This window comes from Myiozetetes cayanensis, unplaced genomic scaffold, assembly GCF_022539395.1.
Source record: "Myiozetetes cayanensis isolate MyiCay16 unplaced genomic scaffold, myiCay2020 scf3, whole genome shotgun sequence".
NCBI classification, from domain to species: domain Eukaryota; kingdom Metazoa; phylum Chordata; class Aves; order Passeriformes; family Tyrannidae; genus Myiozetetes; species Myiozetetes cayanensis.
In genome coordinates, this window is record NW_026087521.1 from 13,980,694 (window position 1) to 13,999,620 (window position 18,927).

At 36.5% G+C, this 18,927-nt stretch overlaps 1 protein-coding gene across 1 annotated transcript in view; it reads right to left on the bottom strand.

Moving 5' to 3' along the window:
• COG5 (component of oligomeric golgi complex 5) overlaps positions 1-18,927 on the bottom strand; it is a 182,987-nt gene that overhangs the window by 99,496 nt on the left and 64,564 nt on the right. Inside the window, exon 7 of the mRNA XM_050325218.1 lies at positions 8,566-8,696. Coding sequence (XP_050181175.1) covers positions 8,566-8,696 — 131 coding nt within the window. The remainder of the gene's footprint in view (positions 1-8,565; positions 8,697-18,927) is intronic.

Genomic DNA, 18,927 nt, shown 5'->3' on the forward strand with positions numbered 1-18,927 from the left:
ACAACTACAGTTGCAGCTATTACTGGGTGAGAAAATAGAGGCTTCCAAGATCTGTTTGAGAAAAAAATGTTACTTTCACATGGGGGAAAAAAAGCATCTTCATGAAACAAGGCCTATTAAAAAGGGCCAGTGTTGCTTAATTATTAAGGCATAGAAACTTGCAAACTCAAATACTGTGGTAAGAACGTGCCTGTTTACTTCTTGTCATTCAGAACTTCACCAAATTTGCCCACCTGTGGAGTGGGTTTTTCTAATACCTACCTAAACCACCTACTAAACACTTTGTGAGGAATTTCCTAGAGGGAGCTGCAAAATTGCAAACCAGAATCATTAATGAAAATGTATCAATATTCAGAAAGTAACATGTGACACAGGGTCCCCTGCACATTTACCACAGTAATAATATTCTAATACTGAGCAGGAAAGCCCTAGATATTACTTTTATTTAAAAATCCTTATATTTTCGAAGTGTTGCTATTAAACTCGCCCATATGTTCCGAAAACCGCAGCTCTCATGAGTCTTCTATATTAATGGTAGTTGAAAATAAACTTGGAATATACTTGAAAAAGGTTACTATTTGAACTATATTAGCACAGTGCAGATCCATTCTCAGATTGAAAACCTGTTTCAGTGAAAAGAGAATCACAGTCAGCTTGTTACTTCTTCCCTGTTTTGCTTCTTTTTTATTTCTTTTTTTTTTTCTTTCCTAACCATCCTAATTTCTATATATTAAATGTTTAAAGATCAGCTATCTTAAATGCTGGAGGTATAGCAAATAAAAAGTGCCCAAGTGCTGAACAGTCAGTCACACACTCTCATTTCCCCCTCTGCATTCATGATGCCTCAGGTTACAGACATTCACACTCCCAATGGTTTGTTAACAAGACCTCCATATTTTCCCTCTACCTGAATATTGGAGTATCCATTCAACTCAAAGAAGGAGGTATCTTTTAATTCTTGCTAATGTTTTTACACTCAAAGCATTCTCTGATTTAGCAACATGACCTGTTAAAGCCATGTCAAACACCTAATAGAACAAGTACTGCTATGGCTAGCATATTTCCTCCAACAATCATCTGCCCATTCTTCAACAATCATCTTTTGTTAAAGTCACCTAAATAACACACTGTATATTCTGTTTAAGTTTTCCTGATGATTTCTTTCTGGCTACATGAAGTTTCCTGTGCTGCACAAATTATTCCAATTTGAAAATACACCTATACAGTGTAACACAGTGAGGTGAAGCAATGGCTGGAGATGAAATTTAGAGATGATCAACACGACAGATTTTTTTTTTTTTAATTTTTAATAAGTTATTAACACAAAGGAATAATTATTGGTTTCTCTTCTATGGAACTGAAAATACTTTTTGTATGTGTATAATAAAACACAGAGGTAACACCTGAAGAATTATGCACAAGAACACCTTATTTTTATTTTCAGTATTATTTTTATTATTTCTAAAACCACTTAAATATGTGTTATGCCAATATTTCACCTTTCTTTTTAAAGGCACGTTTTTAGCTATTACATGCAGAGGTTGCAAACTGAAAAATAAAAGTGAACTATCTTGAAGTCAGACATTCATTTTAGCTATTCCAAGATTCAAAACATTCTATCATCTGTTCCTATGGAAACTGAAAGGATATTCTAGGTTATATCAGTATCAGCCGATTATGTTACAGAGAAATCTGTGGTTTATTTTAATCCAGAGTTCAGAGGTATAAATTCATTCTTAGTGTTTAGCTTGGTGATTTTGAATTACTGAGGCACAGTTAACACTTCAGCTCCATTAGATCATACTTTAAGATAAAATGAATTATTTTTAGACTAGAATAGTCAAGGGAAAATTTCATAAGGTCTGGTTAATCCCCATGAAGTTCACCATTCAGACGTAGGATATAACGAATACATACTTGGAAAGTATTTTTTGGTTGTTAGATGAGCCATACTACGCTGTATCACATCTTAACAGAACAGTTCAAGGAAAAAATAATTTAGATTTATTGAAAACTCCTTCAGTAGTGCCATGCACCAGATGGCCAGATGAAGGAATCTGATTTAGCAAGTTAACAAGATCATGAAAATCATAACCATAAGACTGAAGATGAAAAACAAAATTGAATAATACAATGTGCATATTTCTATGACAGAGAATCTTAAAGGTTAAGATAGGGTAAAACTTGTAAAGATATTTAAACATGTTATGTGAAAGTTCTCTGCATGTATACAGAGCTATTGTAAAAGAAAGAACAGAAACAGTATAAGTTAGTAGGATTTTAATTAAACAGACTCAAATGCCACTGTAATCTTTCACAATGAAAGCCAATATGACAGCTATGGCATGTTGAAATAAGTCTTCTCTGTCCACATTAGAATTAGAAAAAGCAGTAAAAAGGGCGGCTAAAATGAATTTAAATACAAAGCTGTGGATCTCATACTCTGTCTTCACTCAGCAAAACTAGACAATTTAAAGTCAGCTGTAGCTCCCACCCTCACCTTATGCCAAAAGTAGCAAGCAGGTTCCAATTTTCCTTTTTTACAGATAAGACGTCAGTCTTCTTACTCTACACTCAAGTAATTGACTTCAAACTGAATAATCAAAAATGCCTTCCATTTCTATATCATATTGTAGTCAATGACTTTATTATGAAATAACTCTCTGTCTAGTTTCCATCAGGATCCCCCCTAGGGAATCGAGATTGTGGAATAATAAGGACACATAACAACTACTGCCTAAAGTGTACTATATTGGTTAAATTTTTGACAGTGATGAAGTTAAATTCCAACTACTAGCTTTCAAAGTAGAAACAAATGCCAGAACAAAAAAAGAGAAAAGAAAAAAAAAGAAAAAAAATCAATGATTACTCTATGACTTTAAAAAAAGTAGCATTTCAGCTCCAGTTATTTCAGCCTTTTTATGAGGCTAACTAACAGTATATGGATATAAAAGATGAATGGCTGTGTGCCAAATCAGAAGGGTACTTTTCTCATTTTTTTATACTTTATTGCTATTCTAATGATTATTTTGTAATTATGCACACATATGCAGTTATGCACATCTACATAACAGCAATCAATCCCACTGACATTCTGAAGTACACAAGGGCTTAAATAATTTAAAAGGTATGACAAAATATGAAAGCTGTAATGTAAAAGCAGCAAAGGGCAGGCAAAAACATCTGGAAGCTAAAATTTTGCTTTTGACTAGCTTAGTATATCAGTGGAGTTAATGTAACAGATTCTAAACTAAATGAGCTAAAGATGAACATTAAAGAGGTCACTACACAATCGTGGGGCACTCAAAGTGACATCCTCCTATGACTAAATTAGACTTTGTTCTGCAGTCAAGCTCTTCTCCATAGAGGCAATAACTTTAGACAGCATATTCATACACTTGCACAGTCCATTTTACTATAAAGCATTCATCTGAATGTGACATTAAGCCAGCAAAATCAGCAGGCATACTTTGATTTAAATCAAAGTGTTAAAATGTTGTAAACTAATCTAGAAAAAAGGATGTTTCAGTGAAACATATACTCTTGTTAAAGTAGGCAAGATTGAAACCGAGAAACTCAAGATCACAGGACCCTGCCAAGACAGTCACGCTCCAAGAGCCATCCACACCTCTGACAGTAATAACAGCATGCAATTCAAAAGTGCAACATTATCATATTTTTCATGTTTCACTGAAAAAGTGAAAAATGGAGCCCAGTGCCAGCCATTCCTAATATCTAAATACCTCAAACACCTCCAAGTGTATTTGTACAACTGGAAAATGCTGCCACAGGATAATAAAGAGCATGTATTGCTTAAGATCCTTGGCATTAGATTGAACACATTTAAGATTAATTTCACCAGTCTTGCCATAACACTGCAAGTTGTGCTACATAAGCACTCAGCTCAGAGGGCCCTGAAATGAAATAAAATATGCAACTTGATGATTGTGTCCGGAAAACTGGTCAATTATGTGCATACTTTACCCTCCAATCCCTTGGGGATAAGGAAGAGACCTATTAGAGATCCTTGACAAGAGATTAAATGCTGGGCTATGAAAGACCTCAGATTAATTTCACCAATTTTTCCATAACCCTGTAAGATGTACTGTACAAACACCCAGCGTAGGGGACCTGAACTGAGATAAATTGAGTAACTTCTGGATAATCACCTCCAGACAACTGGTTAATTATGCAGACACTTCATCCACCCATCACTTTTCTCAGGCACTGAAGAGCATTAGTCAAGAACAATTATGCGTATACATCTAGTTAATAATTTTTTGATGTTAAAAAAAAAGCTGTACTTGTACCACAGACAACAACTTACAGGAACAGTGCAATATGAAAAAGAATTCAAAACAACAATTCACAAAACAAATTCTACTTGGTGAGTTACAATATGAAAACTCAAAATATTCCCAAATATGCTCAAAATTACAACAGTATGAAGATGTTACACTGAATAACTGAAAAGTTTTTGTTCAGATCATATTGTTTACCTATTTATTCTGTGCATACAAATCCAGCATTTGAATATCTTTCAGAATTAGAGTTTAGATTTATTTCTGTTGGATTTTTTTCCCCTCTTCTTTTTTCTGTGAGCAAAGCTCATCATTTTGGAAAAAATAAATCTATGTATTTAAAAAAAACCTGCAGACACTATTTAACCTTCATTTGGACAAAGGACAATTATTAAGTTTATTTTTTTCTTTCTCTAACATGATCAGGACACTTCACTACATGATCATCAGAACAATTTCAATGAATTATCAGTGAATTTAATTCTCTCCAGATCCATGCTAGGCAGGCAAATAAATTTTCCCACACCTTAAATAAGGGAAATTGGACAACAAACATCACGTAGTTTTTATCCAAAACCTCAAAAAAAAAGTAGTCTTACATCTACAAATCCCTTCAGGAGACAAAGAAAAGTTTTACTCTTTATGATCAAAGACACAGAATGTTTCTGTAACACACAGAAGGACAAACTGTTGAAGGTGCAAACCCACGGAAATCTGAGTTCTACTCTCATTTCCACACCACATCTTGCTTGACCTAAATGGATATTTATATTTTAATCAATCTTTAGTGATACACAGTCCTCTTTTCCAGCTCTTTTCTGCACACACATGGCCTGGCTCTTAATGCTACCAATGCTGTCATTACCAGATGGAACCAAGTCTGGTCATCCCTGGCTGTAAGGCCCACATTAAGCATGTCAATATATAGCAGCAAGAGTTTGAAGCATGAGCTAAGTTGCAGAGAAATGTTTCTTCTTTGTAAGCACAGTAGCCCCAACACTGTGTCTGGAAAAGCAGTTCTACCTGGAACTGAGCTATGGTGATCTTAACAAATTTCTCTTGTTCCCCATAATCTCTTATTATTCATATCTGCTTTACACAATGTTGCTGTTGAAAATAGGGGTGAAGTGCTGCCAAGAGCAAATCCAGATTCCGCAGCCTATGGTTCATCCTGGGAGCAAAAGAAATGCTGGGGATGCTTCAGGTGGTTCCAAGATGGATACCTCTTTTTTTTTTTTTTTCCTTTTCAAGCAGAAAACATTGCTGTCCCTTCTCCTAGAAGGGTGACTTTTTTAAAGTTCTTAGTGCATCTCTGCTAAAGGAGTCTCTCCTGCTTTCTATGCTATCTGCCATTAACCTGCTTACAGCGTGAAGGAAAGTTAGCAAGGAGGTCAGGACTAAACAATAAGGACAGGGGTTTGAATCTATTTCCTTGAAACTGTTCTGTGAGTCACCAAAAAAATCATCAATCTGTGCTATGTACACTAGGAGTAGCTAACAAGGCATATATGACAATAAAAAACCTGCCCGTAGCCACTGGTACCCCTCTGTGATCGCGCTTGTTATTATTTGTAATGCTTTTGTCAACAATAGCAAAGAGAGATTACTCTTTCTGAAAGGGTTAGGAAGACAAGTATGGTTGGCAGCTCTATGAAAGCCTGTTAAGTCTAGACACACTGACAGACACTTTTGGTTTAAACCCAGATGGCAGCTCTAAGATATCATGGGGAACATGAGTTGAAGCCTTCACTTCTGAAGCAGTCAATGGCTTATGCCACACTTCCAAAGGAAGGGGGAAAGAGATTTCATTTCTTCTGAGAAATACACAAATATCACAGTGGTGGACATGCTACAAAACCTTGTATTACACTGTAGAGAAAAAGACAATGTATTACTTAGGTGTAAGTATCTGCTTTCCTGTGCTACTCGTGAAGGTTATTTGGGGAAATCTATATACAGTTCATTAGCTTATACATCATTAAATTAATAACCAAAATAACAAAATAGTTTCTAACCTAACCAAAGGAGATAAATAAAAATGTTGAAAAGGGCAGTTTAAAGTTTTTAGTTCTGTTCTTTTTGTCAGAGTAACTTCTAGCAGCATCTCTGAAAAAAACCCTGAATTCTAGAGAAGACATTCACCAAACTGTAATGCCTTCTGCTTAAAAGGAGATATTTATAGGTTTTTTATGTATTTCTACTTCCCACGTCTCTTCCAGGTGAACACTGACATACTCTGAAATGGAGACATAAGGCTAACTCCCTACTTAAGGCATTGCTGAAAAGTGCTAGATGAACAACAGAAATACAAATTGCTCTTATGTAGGCAACTGATCTCATGTATTATTTACACAGCAGATCAAAACAAAGGTGAAAACTAAAATTGCAATTGCAGATATGAATATCAAAAAAGTGAAGAACCACTTGGAAAAAAAAAGAGATGCACTTTTCCCAAAGGTACAGACTTAGCTACCAGAACAGACGCTAGCAGGAAGACAGTCCCTCTGCAGAATTCTGTAGCACTGAAGGCAGGAAAAAGACAAAGATGCCATGTCCTCTTACAGGAAATCTCAGGGCATGGAAGGTTTAAATGTAAATCAGCTTGTCAATAAAACACACAGCTACAATATTAGGAATCAAAGACACATGATCTACTAGTCCTATTTCAAAGTCTAGATTTCTTGGGCAATGCCTGAATGTGCATTTTCTAAAGCACACTATTTTTCCCAACATTAAATTCATGAATCATATCCAACAACAAATCTGTGAAGCATAACCCAATACCTCTTCATGAAAACATCCCCACTCCTGATATGACTAAGCACTAATAATTTTCTTCCAGACAATCTTCCATTTGTTGGAAACAGGCCCCTGGCTAAAGCACAACAGGCATATACTTTAATAATCTCTTGATTACCTGGATACAGCCTGGAACACCTAATAAATCTGTCAATTTTTCAGGTGGAGTGGGATTGATTTCCCCAGGGTTTCTTTGTCAGTTCCACTTCAGTATTTAATATGAAGAGAAAAGTATTAGAGAAGGTCAAATCTGACAGGAAAAACTAGAAGGAGTACACACTGATGAAGACTTTTGCTACATTTAAAATAAGTGTCCACTTGCTTTTTCTAAGGCCATATCTTTGGTCAATCTTTATTTAACATCTTACGTGTTTCATAGCTTGCAACAAGTCCAATCACAGCTTGGTAACATTCTCAAATAGCCAGGAGTTTCAACACTGGAATTGTAATCAGGTGAAAAATGACGGTGTTTTTATCTACCACTTCACTATCAGTAAATAGTTAAGGGTATTTACCACAGCTATGACTTCACTGCAGAAAATTACTTGAAATGAGAGGTCTAAGAAAAAGTTTGAAACATACTGATCATTTTAATCCTCAATTGTCTAACCAAGTCAATTTATTGGAGAGGTTTTCCATTCTGTATACATTCTATTTTCATGTCAACCTTCAACAGTATAAACAAATGCTACATTGACTTACAGAGCAGTCTTATTCTAAGCCTCTTTGTTCTCTGATTTAAAATCCAAATTTGATAGAAACTTGTACCACATTTTTCTTCTTACTAGAAATGGGGATGTAAAATACCTTCATTTTTAAAGAATTCTAAGAAGTATAGACAAAAGAACATTACATTTTAAAAAGACAAGAAAATAGCAATTATGATACTACAAATAGTAGTATATAAATATAATAGTAGTATATAAATGTAGCCAGGTTATTAAAATGTAGATAATTACATGTAATATGGATGAATGTAATTATGCATATTAATTTTTATATTCCCTACAGTGAATATTTACCTCAAAGTTTAAAATGTTCTTAAAAGTTTTAATGCAAAATCTTTCAAATCTTTTCAATATACTTCTGCACAGCTAAAATGTAGAAATCTTCTTACAGTTTTAAGAAACTGCATTTTTCATATTTCTCTATAAAGCTTGGCAATTTTGGCAGTGCAGTATACGGTGTTTAATGCATCAAGCCTTTGTGACAGTGTTTACAGTTAAAACCTTCATATCAGCACCTACTTTCTCCCAGATTTCAGGGTCAGATCCTGCAAAATTTTTTTCCTGTAAATGCTGTCCAAGATCAGTTTTGTCAATTTCTTTGACTATTGTCATGTATAAGAATTACTCACATAATTTTTTTTTCATGTTTAATTTCCACTAGACAGTGCTACACAAAGCAAAGGAAATCAAGCTCAACCTCACTTTTGAAAGGAAGTAAAGAAGGAAGTGTATTTTACCTGAGTCTCCACACCTTGCTCAAGCAACCTTTTAGCCTGGTTTTCCACCTCAAGCCGAGCTCTTGCAATAAAAAGCAGGTCATTTTCAATTACTTCTATTCCAGACAGATCTATCCCTTGAGAAAGATAATCTATAAAAGCAAAAACACTGATAAGCATGACACAGGATAATGGAAGGTTTTAAGCATGTTAAAACATTTCAAAGTTACAGTCAGTTCCAAGGGACATTTTTATATACAACACTTGACAATGGAGTACATCAAAGTAATGTCTTATACCAGAAAAACTGAAAATCAAAGGGTTATTACTCAAGAAAACCTGGATATTGAATACACTGAATTTACTTCAGTGCAATTCTCTAGACCCAGAGATTGCTGAAGAGGTGCAAAGCATTAACTAGATCATTAAACTTCTCTAAACAGATACTTGAATAAGCATAATTTGCTCTAAGATCTGAAATTAAAGATGCATTATATGTTAAAAAATTTAAACTATACTTCAAATATTTAAATTGCACTTCTACACATTTGGAATCAAACACAGAAGAATGGCAAGAGAAGAAAAGAATATATATTTTTTTCTTTTCTAATCACAGAATCACCACAAAATTTATTACCATCGTGGAAACCACCATCAGCAGCTACAGATTACTGGGTTGGACTGGCGACTGCAGCAATAAAATCTATTCAAACTTAACTTTTCTCAGTGGCTTTTTTTTTTCTCCTTTTTGATCTTTCTGGATTTAAAATAACTCAATTCCCCATGTCAAGGTAGCCCAGACCCTCACGTTACTGCTTATCTGCAAGACAATGCAGGACTACTCTCATTTACATATTTTTCAGCACTTTGCTCAATCAAGCTGGTTGTCCACTGCTTCTTTTGAAAGAAACAAATAAAACCAATAAAATAATGGCCAAGGCATTTCACCCAGTATCAGATACTCCTTTCATAAGGTGATGTTCCACTATTTCCATTTATAACCAGCCCTCTATGACTTCCTAATAAAGTTATCTTCCTTTTACGTCTTCCCAGAAAGTTTATTAAGCCATAGATTTAAAAATTTGAGCTAAATTCACCAAACTGTCAAATCTTTGCCAAATAACCTTTCACTTTGGTAGCCTTTTATTTTTGTTTACCCACAATAAACTAATCTAATTTTCAGATTAATTTTAGTAATCACATGTTCACAATTGAACACAGAATTCCAAGTGAGTCATTTCACAGCTATGTAGAGAACATCCCTGTACCTGCACATGAAAACCATTGCAAAGCTTAGAAAGGCATAAAGGAAATTATCTCTCTTAACAGTACAGTATGTTAAACGGGTTTGAGCCTACTAAGAAAAGGCCTGCAAATGCTTTTGTCTGCATGCATTTGTTTAAAAATGGATTAGAGGAGTCAAAGGATGGTGGAGCAGCAGGACAGCACACAGCACACTGCACAGGCCATTAATGAAGCCCTGTATGCAGGTGTGCTTAGCCAGGGGCTACAGCACCCACACTTATCCATCGCTTCCCTGTATTTTTGCTGTGACTAAGCTGCATCTCTACAGGTGGCCTTGCATATGAACCCATTAAAACTAATATTAAACTCCCACTAGTTCCAACGAGCAAGTGTCTCGAATGTGAAGACTGCTTTTCTGACACCTTCCTTTCAGCTGCACACAAAAAAAAAAAAAAAAGAGCAGAGAACTATCCACAGATTAAGTCTACTGCCACAGTAAACTCTCAAGAAGTTTCCTGGCAACATGAGGTTAAAAAAGGTGCAAATATTACCAAAGATTTATACATCCCACAAATACAAGAACTGTTGTGGAGTTCACTTATGGTATAAAATCATATTCTGCAATCCCAGGCTGCTTAAACAAAATAAAATTATAATACAGTTCTGATATCCTAAATCCACAGAAAAATCTGAGGAAGAGAACTAAAAAAGGGACTGTTTCTCCCTGCTGTGTTTTATCTCAAAATCTAAAATAAGTCACTTCAAGTGCTAAAAATCTAATCCTTCTGATGGTTTTAAGAAAAGAACAGAAAGACCATGCTGCTTTGGCTTCTCCAGAAACCTCCATCTGTGCCTCAGACTGCCAGCCACCTCCTGCTAAACTGCTAAAATCTGCAGCTTTGTTCCAAATTTCCTGCAATCCTAACAAAATGCCTTGGGACAATGCATTTCAGCAGGAATTCAAAACAGTGGCTAGACATCCGACTATGGATGCTCTTAGTTGCTATTCTGACCAGTAGGGAAGCTCTAACAATCATATTACACACTTTTCAAAAGAAAAGCAGTATCCATAAGGACAGTAGGTCTATGGCCCAAACATCTGCAAGTGCTTTCCTGCCATTCCTGTGTGAGAGCAGAAGCTGCAACACAGGCAGGGTATGTGCCTTCTGATAGTTTTTATTGTCCAAGCAGACAGCATAATATTAGAAATCTCTACACTTGTGTACTCTCGAGAGTGATGTTGCTGTCATGGACAGCATTATTAAACCGAGCAGAAGGGCAGTTGACACAAGGGCAGACAGATCATTGCCAGAATGCCTGTGCATTTAGGATCCAGGTTATTTAAAATATTGCAGAGGAACTCACACATTCCAACCTGTTAGTAGTTAGTAAAGAAACCGATTTTGGTTAGTAAAGAAACCTTGTCGAGTGAAATACAGCAAAGATACTACCAGTTTTTAAACCAGGGATTAGCAAATGTAGGATTTGCTTCAGGCACTTGTGAGATCATTATTCTATTTCTTGCCAGGCACAGTCAGTCAATAACATTGTGGTCATGATCAGAGGTGAGCAGGACACAGGCTGGAAGGTACTTGTGTCTTCTGGTCAGGAACTGAGCTACACGATGGCTCATTCCTCAGTTGGCACAGACTCTGGGGACTGGGGCCCAGTTTGAAACTTGTCAGCTTTCCGTATACTTTAACCTTCAAGCTCTAGAGTAAAACTATATTAACCCTAACAGATTTAGTAAGTATAGTATTTATATGTGACATCTCTCCCTTAACAGATTTTAAAAGCACATACATAACATTTTGTTAGCTTTGGGAAGACTTGTGCCTTAAACAAATTAGAATCTAAATATTTTGTAACGCCACATGCCAGGGCTGGAGCAGCCACCAAGGCATTGCCTTCGCATGGAGCAGCATAACATGCAGCCCACTGCTCCAGTCACTTCTGCTCAGCAGAGCCAGGGAGGAAATCAGAGGAGGGAGGGAGCTTTAGTCCTAAAATCATTCCTCTACCTCTCTCATCCCTCTGATAACTCTACCTCTTTTTATAGGTTCATGAACATAAAGGCAAATCCTTAACTCTCCCATAGGATGTTGGTATTGCTTCCCTTCTATCACACCCTATTAAGCTTGGAAAGCACAGTTGGAAATTACTTTTTAAGGGCTTAAAATACAGACTGCCTGCTGAATCTTCTTCTTGAACAAAAATACAGTACATCAAGGAAGAATACACTAAGACCTAGGAATAACTGACATTTATAATCTACCACAGCCTAACAAAGGGTTAGAACTTTGTATTTCTTAATAAAACAAACATTTTTGTCACTACAATTCTAAATTTTCTTGATTTATAAAACCTGAACAGATTTTCTAATCTACTGTCTGAGATGCTCCTTGAAAATGCATTTTTCCAGCCAATATTTCCCAGAAAGTTATGTAAGAGGAGTTTCACAGAGACAAATCCAATATGCACATAGTGCATTAGGTAGAAAAACAATACTTTGAGCAACACAGTTAGCTTTCTTTAATCTAAGTGACTCACCGACATAGAATCTTTCTATTATGTGATCTCTTTTTTTAACCTCAAATATTCTTTGTGATAATATAGAAACAAGATAGGAAAGAATCTGATATAAAGCTTTTTCTCAGTATTAAAATATGTTTTGGAACAGAGATAACTATGAAGCATCCATATGAGCTCCACAATGACTGTATTAGGCTCTTTATATAGACTGAGTTGAATTTGAGCTTTTGCTAGAAATTAGAGAAGCAACAGAAGTCTACTGAGAAGAATCAGGTGCTCTAACAAAGAGGAAAACAGGACAGGCAGTAATAAACCAACGTGATTAGGCTGCATCACCCAGGAGGCTACTTGAGTCAAAAGAGAAATCCTTCTGTGCTCTGAGAACTAACCTCAGTGACAATAATAAAGAGGGGGGAAAGAAGGAAATTCAGAACATCTGAAGTGGATTCCCTCGGAGCAAACACCCAAGATCTGCATACACATCTCTCCCCCAAATTCAAGAATCCAAGGACAAATTAAGATGTGTTTTATGGGAGATTGGGAAGGGGCGGGGTACTAAAGGAAAATAAGCCATTCCTGAAATTCTAAATAAAATCACAGAATGACAAAATCACAGATCTCTGCTTGCCTGTTTGAGGAAGGTTTGAGGCTTATTTCTCTTGCACTGGTTATTTAGTTTGTTTCTTCAGTCTTAGTTGTAGAGAATGCTGGTGATATCTGTACCCTAAGAAGATGCTGTTATTTTTCCATAATGAAGAAAAATTACAATTTTTTAAGAAATTGCTAATTTAAACTTCAAAAAGTCAATAGATCTAAATGATACCCACGAGTTCTGCTGGGATTTAAGTATGCAGAAGATGAGAGGCTACATGATTATCAAGAAATACTGTAAAAAGCTCATATGTGCATTGGTAGATGTTCATGAAACTGAATCTAAACTGCTACTTGCGATATTTATTTCTGTTACAAAAAATTAGGAGGGACTGGACAGATACTGTAAAAACACATAACATCTTTCCTACGAGGGACAAGTATTCAGTAATGGCAATTAATTACAGTTTTGAAAGGGGTTATTAAAAGTTTAGCCTTTGGTCCTACACTAGTACCTAGATATAATCACCAAAAAAACAAGTGGATTGATTTGTTAGAATTGCTGAGAATCCATTTGAATTCTTTTCCATCTGCTTCTTAAGAACCTCAAAATTATTTACTAACTCAAATGAGCCACAAATCTAACTCAGCATAGAAGCTTCCATGATCTTAATGGAAATATTAGATGGAAATATTTCAGGCTACTGAAATGGAAGGACAAGATCCTGTTTCCTTCACTTGTATCTGAACCCAGGATGCTGCTGAATATGCCAATTTGTCTGTTTTCATCAATGCAGGTAATGTAAAACACAAAGTCAGTCTGAGAACAGAGTGTGAGATCCCAATTCCCCAGCCGAAAATGTATGTTCACCCTTTGGTGAAAGCAACCTGGGGCTTTATATTACATGTCTAGTCTGTAAGTGGAATAGGCAAACACATAACTTAAAGAACTACAGTCTGCTTCCCGGAGGCACTTTAATTTGCCATGCAATTGATGCATAGGGCAGGTGGGGAATGGCAAGAGCAGGCACATTTCTAAGTCTTTAAACTGGAAGCTGATGCTTCCAAAAAAGAACTTTTACTCATGTTCTGTTTTAATCAGACTGATTCTCCACTTAGGCTGAAATGACTGCCCGACACTCTGCACCAGGCACCAAAGTACTTGCTGAAGCAAGGCTTATATTAAGCCTTTAAATCATGTGGAAGGGATTCCACTACAGTTACTATGAAACAATATCTTACAGCCATTTTATACAACTTGAGCTCTTCAGAAAAAGATGTTCATTCCTATAAAAACTGTATACAGTGCCTTGTAAAGTGTTCAAAATGAGAATGTAATTGCTCTACACTACGTGCCATATACAATGTCATATATTTCAGGTATTCTTTACAAAATCATTAATTTTTAATCTTGTATTATTAATTTGGCTTTTTCAGCAGGTATTATGAATTCATTATTAAAGAGGAAGAAAGTTTAATTTTACTAAAATGCCAGTTTCTTGTAAAACTCTTGGTATCTTTCTTTCCTTTTCCTATAGGACAAAATTTCTGCAAACATTTCTTCAGTGAAACAACTGAGAATAAAATCTCTCTGTGCCACTAAAATGCCATTAACTCCCTATGAAATCTGGTCTTTACTTAACCAATTTCTACCACGTTAAAAATTAACTACTTGTATGCATAATACATAAGGTTTCAGATTTTAGCTGTTTGGCAACATTAAGTGAGTCAAAACTGTCCTGATGGAGCCAGAAACTGAGTGGGGCCCATGGTGCTGTATTTCTGTTTGCTTTCCCAGACAGCACGTTAACACACTGCTGCTGTTCGAGTCCAGGAAAGGAAACAGAATGTATAAGACAACCAGGTTTAGTAATCTGATAGATGTCCCTAGTGAAGGGGGACATGAAAAATAAAAACAAAGCAAAGCACTTCCCAGCTTTTTATATCAATCACATGCCAAGACTGGTTTACTTTTAAAGAAATGAGGTCAAAAACTGAACTGGTGGAAAGCATATGATTCAAAGAAAGCAAAACCTGAACTGCTTATTTAAACATAGTTACCTTGTACCATAAAACAGACCTGTCATCTACATTGCATTATTACAGAATGGTTTGGGTCAGAAGGGGCCTTGGAACATCACCTAGTCCAATCCCCCTCCATGGGTAGGGACACCTTCCACTTTATCAAAGTGGAAGGCTAAAAGCCCTGTTCAACATGACCTTGAACACTGCCCATGATGGGGAATTATTCTACCTGATTAAAGCTTTACTTCAGAAGAAAACTGAGAATTCAACACTCTAATTTTAGAGACCACGTAGGCATGAAAAAACTTGAATTTTTTCTAGCATGTTAAAGGGCAAAGTTTTCAGTGTACAGGCAGGTTGTCATCTGCATTTGGGATCAGCTTTGTTTCCTCCAAAGGACTCTTACAGGTCTTTTTGTACGATATGGTTTGTGTTAAAATATTTAGTAATACTTTAATAATCATCTATGTTCAATCCTATCTAGTTGGAAACTTGCTATTTCTCTCCAGACTGCATTCAGAAATACCAAAAAACACACCGCAATTTGATAACAATTATGGAAGAGCAGTGAGGAAGACTGAATAGCTCTTTCTACATTATATTAAAGCTGCGTTGAAGTTCTCTTGATGGAAGAGTTAATTCCTACTGCTCTCTGGGCTGGAAATCAAATGCCACGCAGGATCTGGATTTGATGGAAATGAGTTTGATAGCTATTTTTATCATCATCACTGACTTAACAATGAGAACCAAATTTTGTAGACATTCCTGTGAAAATGCCATGATTCAAAAATAGCTTAACACACCAAGACAAACATTACTTAGGTCTAATCACAAGTTATACCACACGACTCCCACACTCACTTAGGCCTAAAGCAAGAGTTGTTGAACTCCTTTAAGGTTTCCCCTCCCACGCACCATTAGATCTCCCCCATCCCTCCCCCTCACCCTTGAATACAGACTCACAACCTTACTTCACCACGACCTACTAAACCTGCTACTTTCAATTTTGCCCACTGTCTCCTCAGCTACCTGGACTGCCGGGCTCAAAGGGGAGCAGGCAGCAACCCCACATGCAGACAGTGGCTGATCAGCCCCGAGGCTGATACTGCTTAATGCCATAGTCAGTAACCTGAGTGACAGGACAGAATTAACCCCCTGGGAGTTTATGGGTGACAGCAATTTGGGGGAAGAGCTCAGTACCCTGCAGGGCTGCCATTCTGAAGACCCTCAGCAACCTTGAGAAAAAGACAGACAAAAACATCATGAAGCTCAACAAAAGTGAATTAATTCCTGATCACCTGGGATGGCTTAACCCTGTTCACAGGAGCAGGTCGGATGCTCGCTGGATGGAAGCTTCACAGAAATAGGCCCAGTGGACAGAAAGTTTAAAAGTTCAACATAAACCAGCAGTACATCCTGGTGGCAGAGGCAGCCTCCTGTGTCCTGGACCGGGTGTAGCCAGCAGGTTGTGGGAAGTTATTATTCTTATTATCTGGCACTTGTAAGGCCACTGTACTCCTCCCAGTAAAAGAGACACAGACAAACTGGAGTGAGTCCAGGGAACCACCAAGGCAAGGGACTGAAGCATGAATGTGAGGAGAGGCTGAGAGAACTGAGCTTGTTAACCTAGAAAAGAGATGACTAAGAAGAGTTCTAACTGAATCTTCTGCTACCTGACAGGTAGGTGGTCAGGAAAAGACAGACAGCCCTTCCTCAGAGATGCACACGGATAGAACAAAAGGCAAGAGACAGAAGCTACAGCATTGTGGAAATTCTGATTAGACGTGGGGACAATACTGTACTTGTGGTTCCATACGCCTTACCTATGGAGGGTATTAACCTGCAGGAATGCAGACATTATACTTTATTATAATTAAAACTGTTAAAACTGTGAAACATTAGTATCTAGAACTTTAAAAATCACCCTAATCTTCTTAAACCTTTCCTCAAAACAAGCCGATTTGAGAAACTTTCTCAAGAGCTCCCAAAATATTTTTAGTAACTAAAACTGCAATTTTTTTTCTAAATTCTCTGTGATAAGATACTGACAAAGAACTGTGACATTCATGCCATTCATCATGAGCATTTGGGTGGAGGTGAAACCAACTTCACCCTAAATATTCTATCTGAGCTATGACCTAAAAATCAGAAGACATTCAAACGAAAATTTCTTACACCAATGGCTATAATTACAAGTACCACAGTCTGTAACATGAAATAAAATTTATCATCAATGAAAACAAACCCAATATCTGTATCATTTACAAAGTCCACATTTTATTCTGATAATTAAGACTGTTCTTCATTAAAAACAGGAAAAAACCCTACTTCTCCATAATAAATTCACTGAAGTTTAATTTAGACACTGCACAGATAAGGAACTGCTCTTCAGACACACACGGACTTCCAAAATCAAATTTATTCTGCCAACAAAGCAATAATACCTCCACAAGTCAATACTCCTCTTGGGCTTTTTTTGGAGTGAAGTAAAAATAAAATATGTTGCCAGTAAAAATCTAGTTGTCCTATTTCGGTTTTGCACAGACTTCATAGCATCACAGACACAAAGCAAATGTACAGCATGTGTGAAAGCGATGGAAACAGAAAGGGGGACAGAAAGGGATAATATGGAACAGGAGAGAGATGCAACCCAAGTGGGGCATTTCAGAAGAAATGAGCTTAAGGTTTGAAAGAATTGAGAGAATGACAGTATGTTCCATGATAACATACAGAAAAATGAAGAGGAATGTAGTCAAACGATACAAATACAAATCAGTTCATACAGTTTGGTCTTATTAATCTGTAAGAGTAACGCAGTGCCATCATATGCTTTCCACCTTGACAGGCTCCTCCCCACCCCCACCTAAGCCCACAGCTTTGCACTGCTTGCTCATTACTGATGCCAATGGCATTACTGCTCAAATTTCAGGAGAGCATTCAACCCTGGAAAACAAAGGGGTGAATAAAGCTTGTTTTTAATAAATTTCAAGCAGACAGTAACCAGGATTTTTATTGTCAGGAAAATATTTCTTAAAATCTCAACAGGTGAACAATAAGCAGTCCTTGAAATGGAGTATCAGTATACAAAATGAAGCAGGATGGAAAAAGTGTACTCTCACATCTACGAGAGATAATTGCATTGAAAATATATTGCAACTGCATCATAAACCCATGTAAAAGAATTATGCTCTTCCAAACGGAGTGGATGAAGGAAATCATCTCTTTCCTGAGCAAACACAAGGACTCATTTAAATGCAGGAATATGACTTTGGCTGTCTCCTGTTTGCCTAAGTTAGCATCGTAACTAAAGCCACGAAAGCAAGCAAAAGAGTTATGAGCAGAAGGATGTAAAAGATAACCTAAATTTACATGTTGACCTGAAAATACTAGTCTTTTTGGCAGCTTTTAAATACTATTAATATGTTACTGTTCAACAGCTAAGTAGAATTTCTCAATATAGAGCATTATGTAAAGGTGTGATGATTCAGGTTCCATCAGTACCAGCCCATGTTGCAACAGACACATGCCATGATAAAAGAAAATGAAGGAAAATGATGATGTGTCTCAAGAATCTTAGTCAAAAATAACTTCTTTCAAACATCCCACCAGTTGCTGAGATGGCAAAGATGGTTGACTCTTCGCTGAATCAGTCCTTGAAGGAAGGCAGTGGAGATGTTGTTCATTTGTGAGTTTTAATTCATTATGCTAATGGTTGATGACCTAATTTTTGAATACTTTACATCTGGATAAAGGTACACAGAGACAGTTACAGATTTAAAGGTCTACAAGTCTGCAATTACTATACTGAACTAGTAATTTCTTGTTGCACTTCATTTTTCTCTTTTTAGTGAGATATATCCCCCATTTTTTGAGTTTTTATTGTTATTTTTGCACTAATATGTGCATCCAAAAATGTCAGATTGCACATGAGAGAAGAGGGGTCACTTCTAACATATAGTTGTAAATGTGAGGAGATGCTTTAAGATGAGT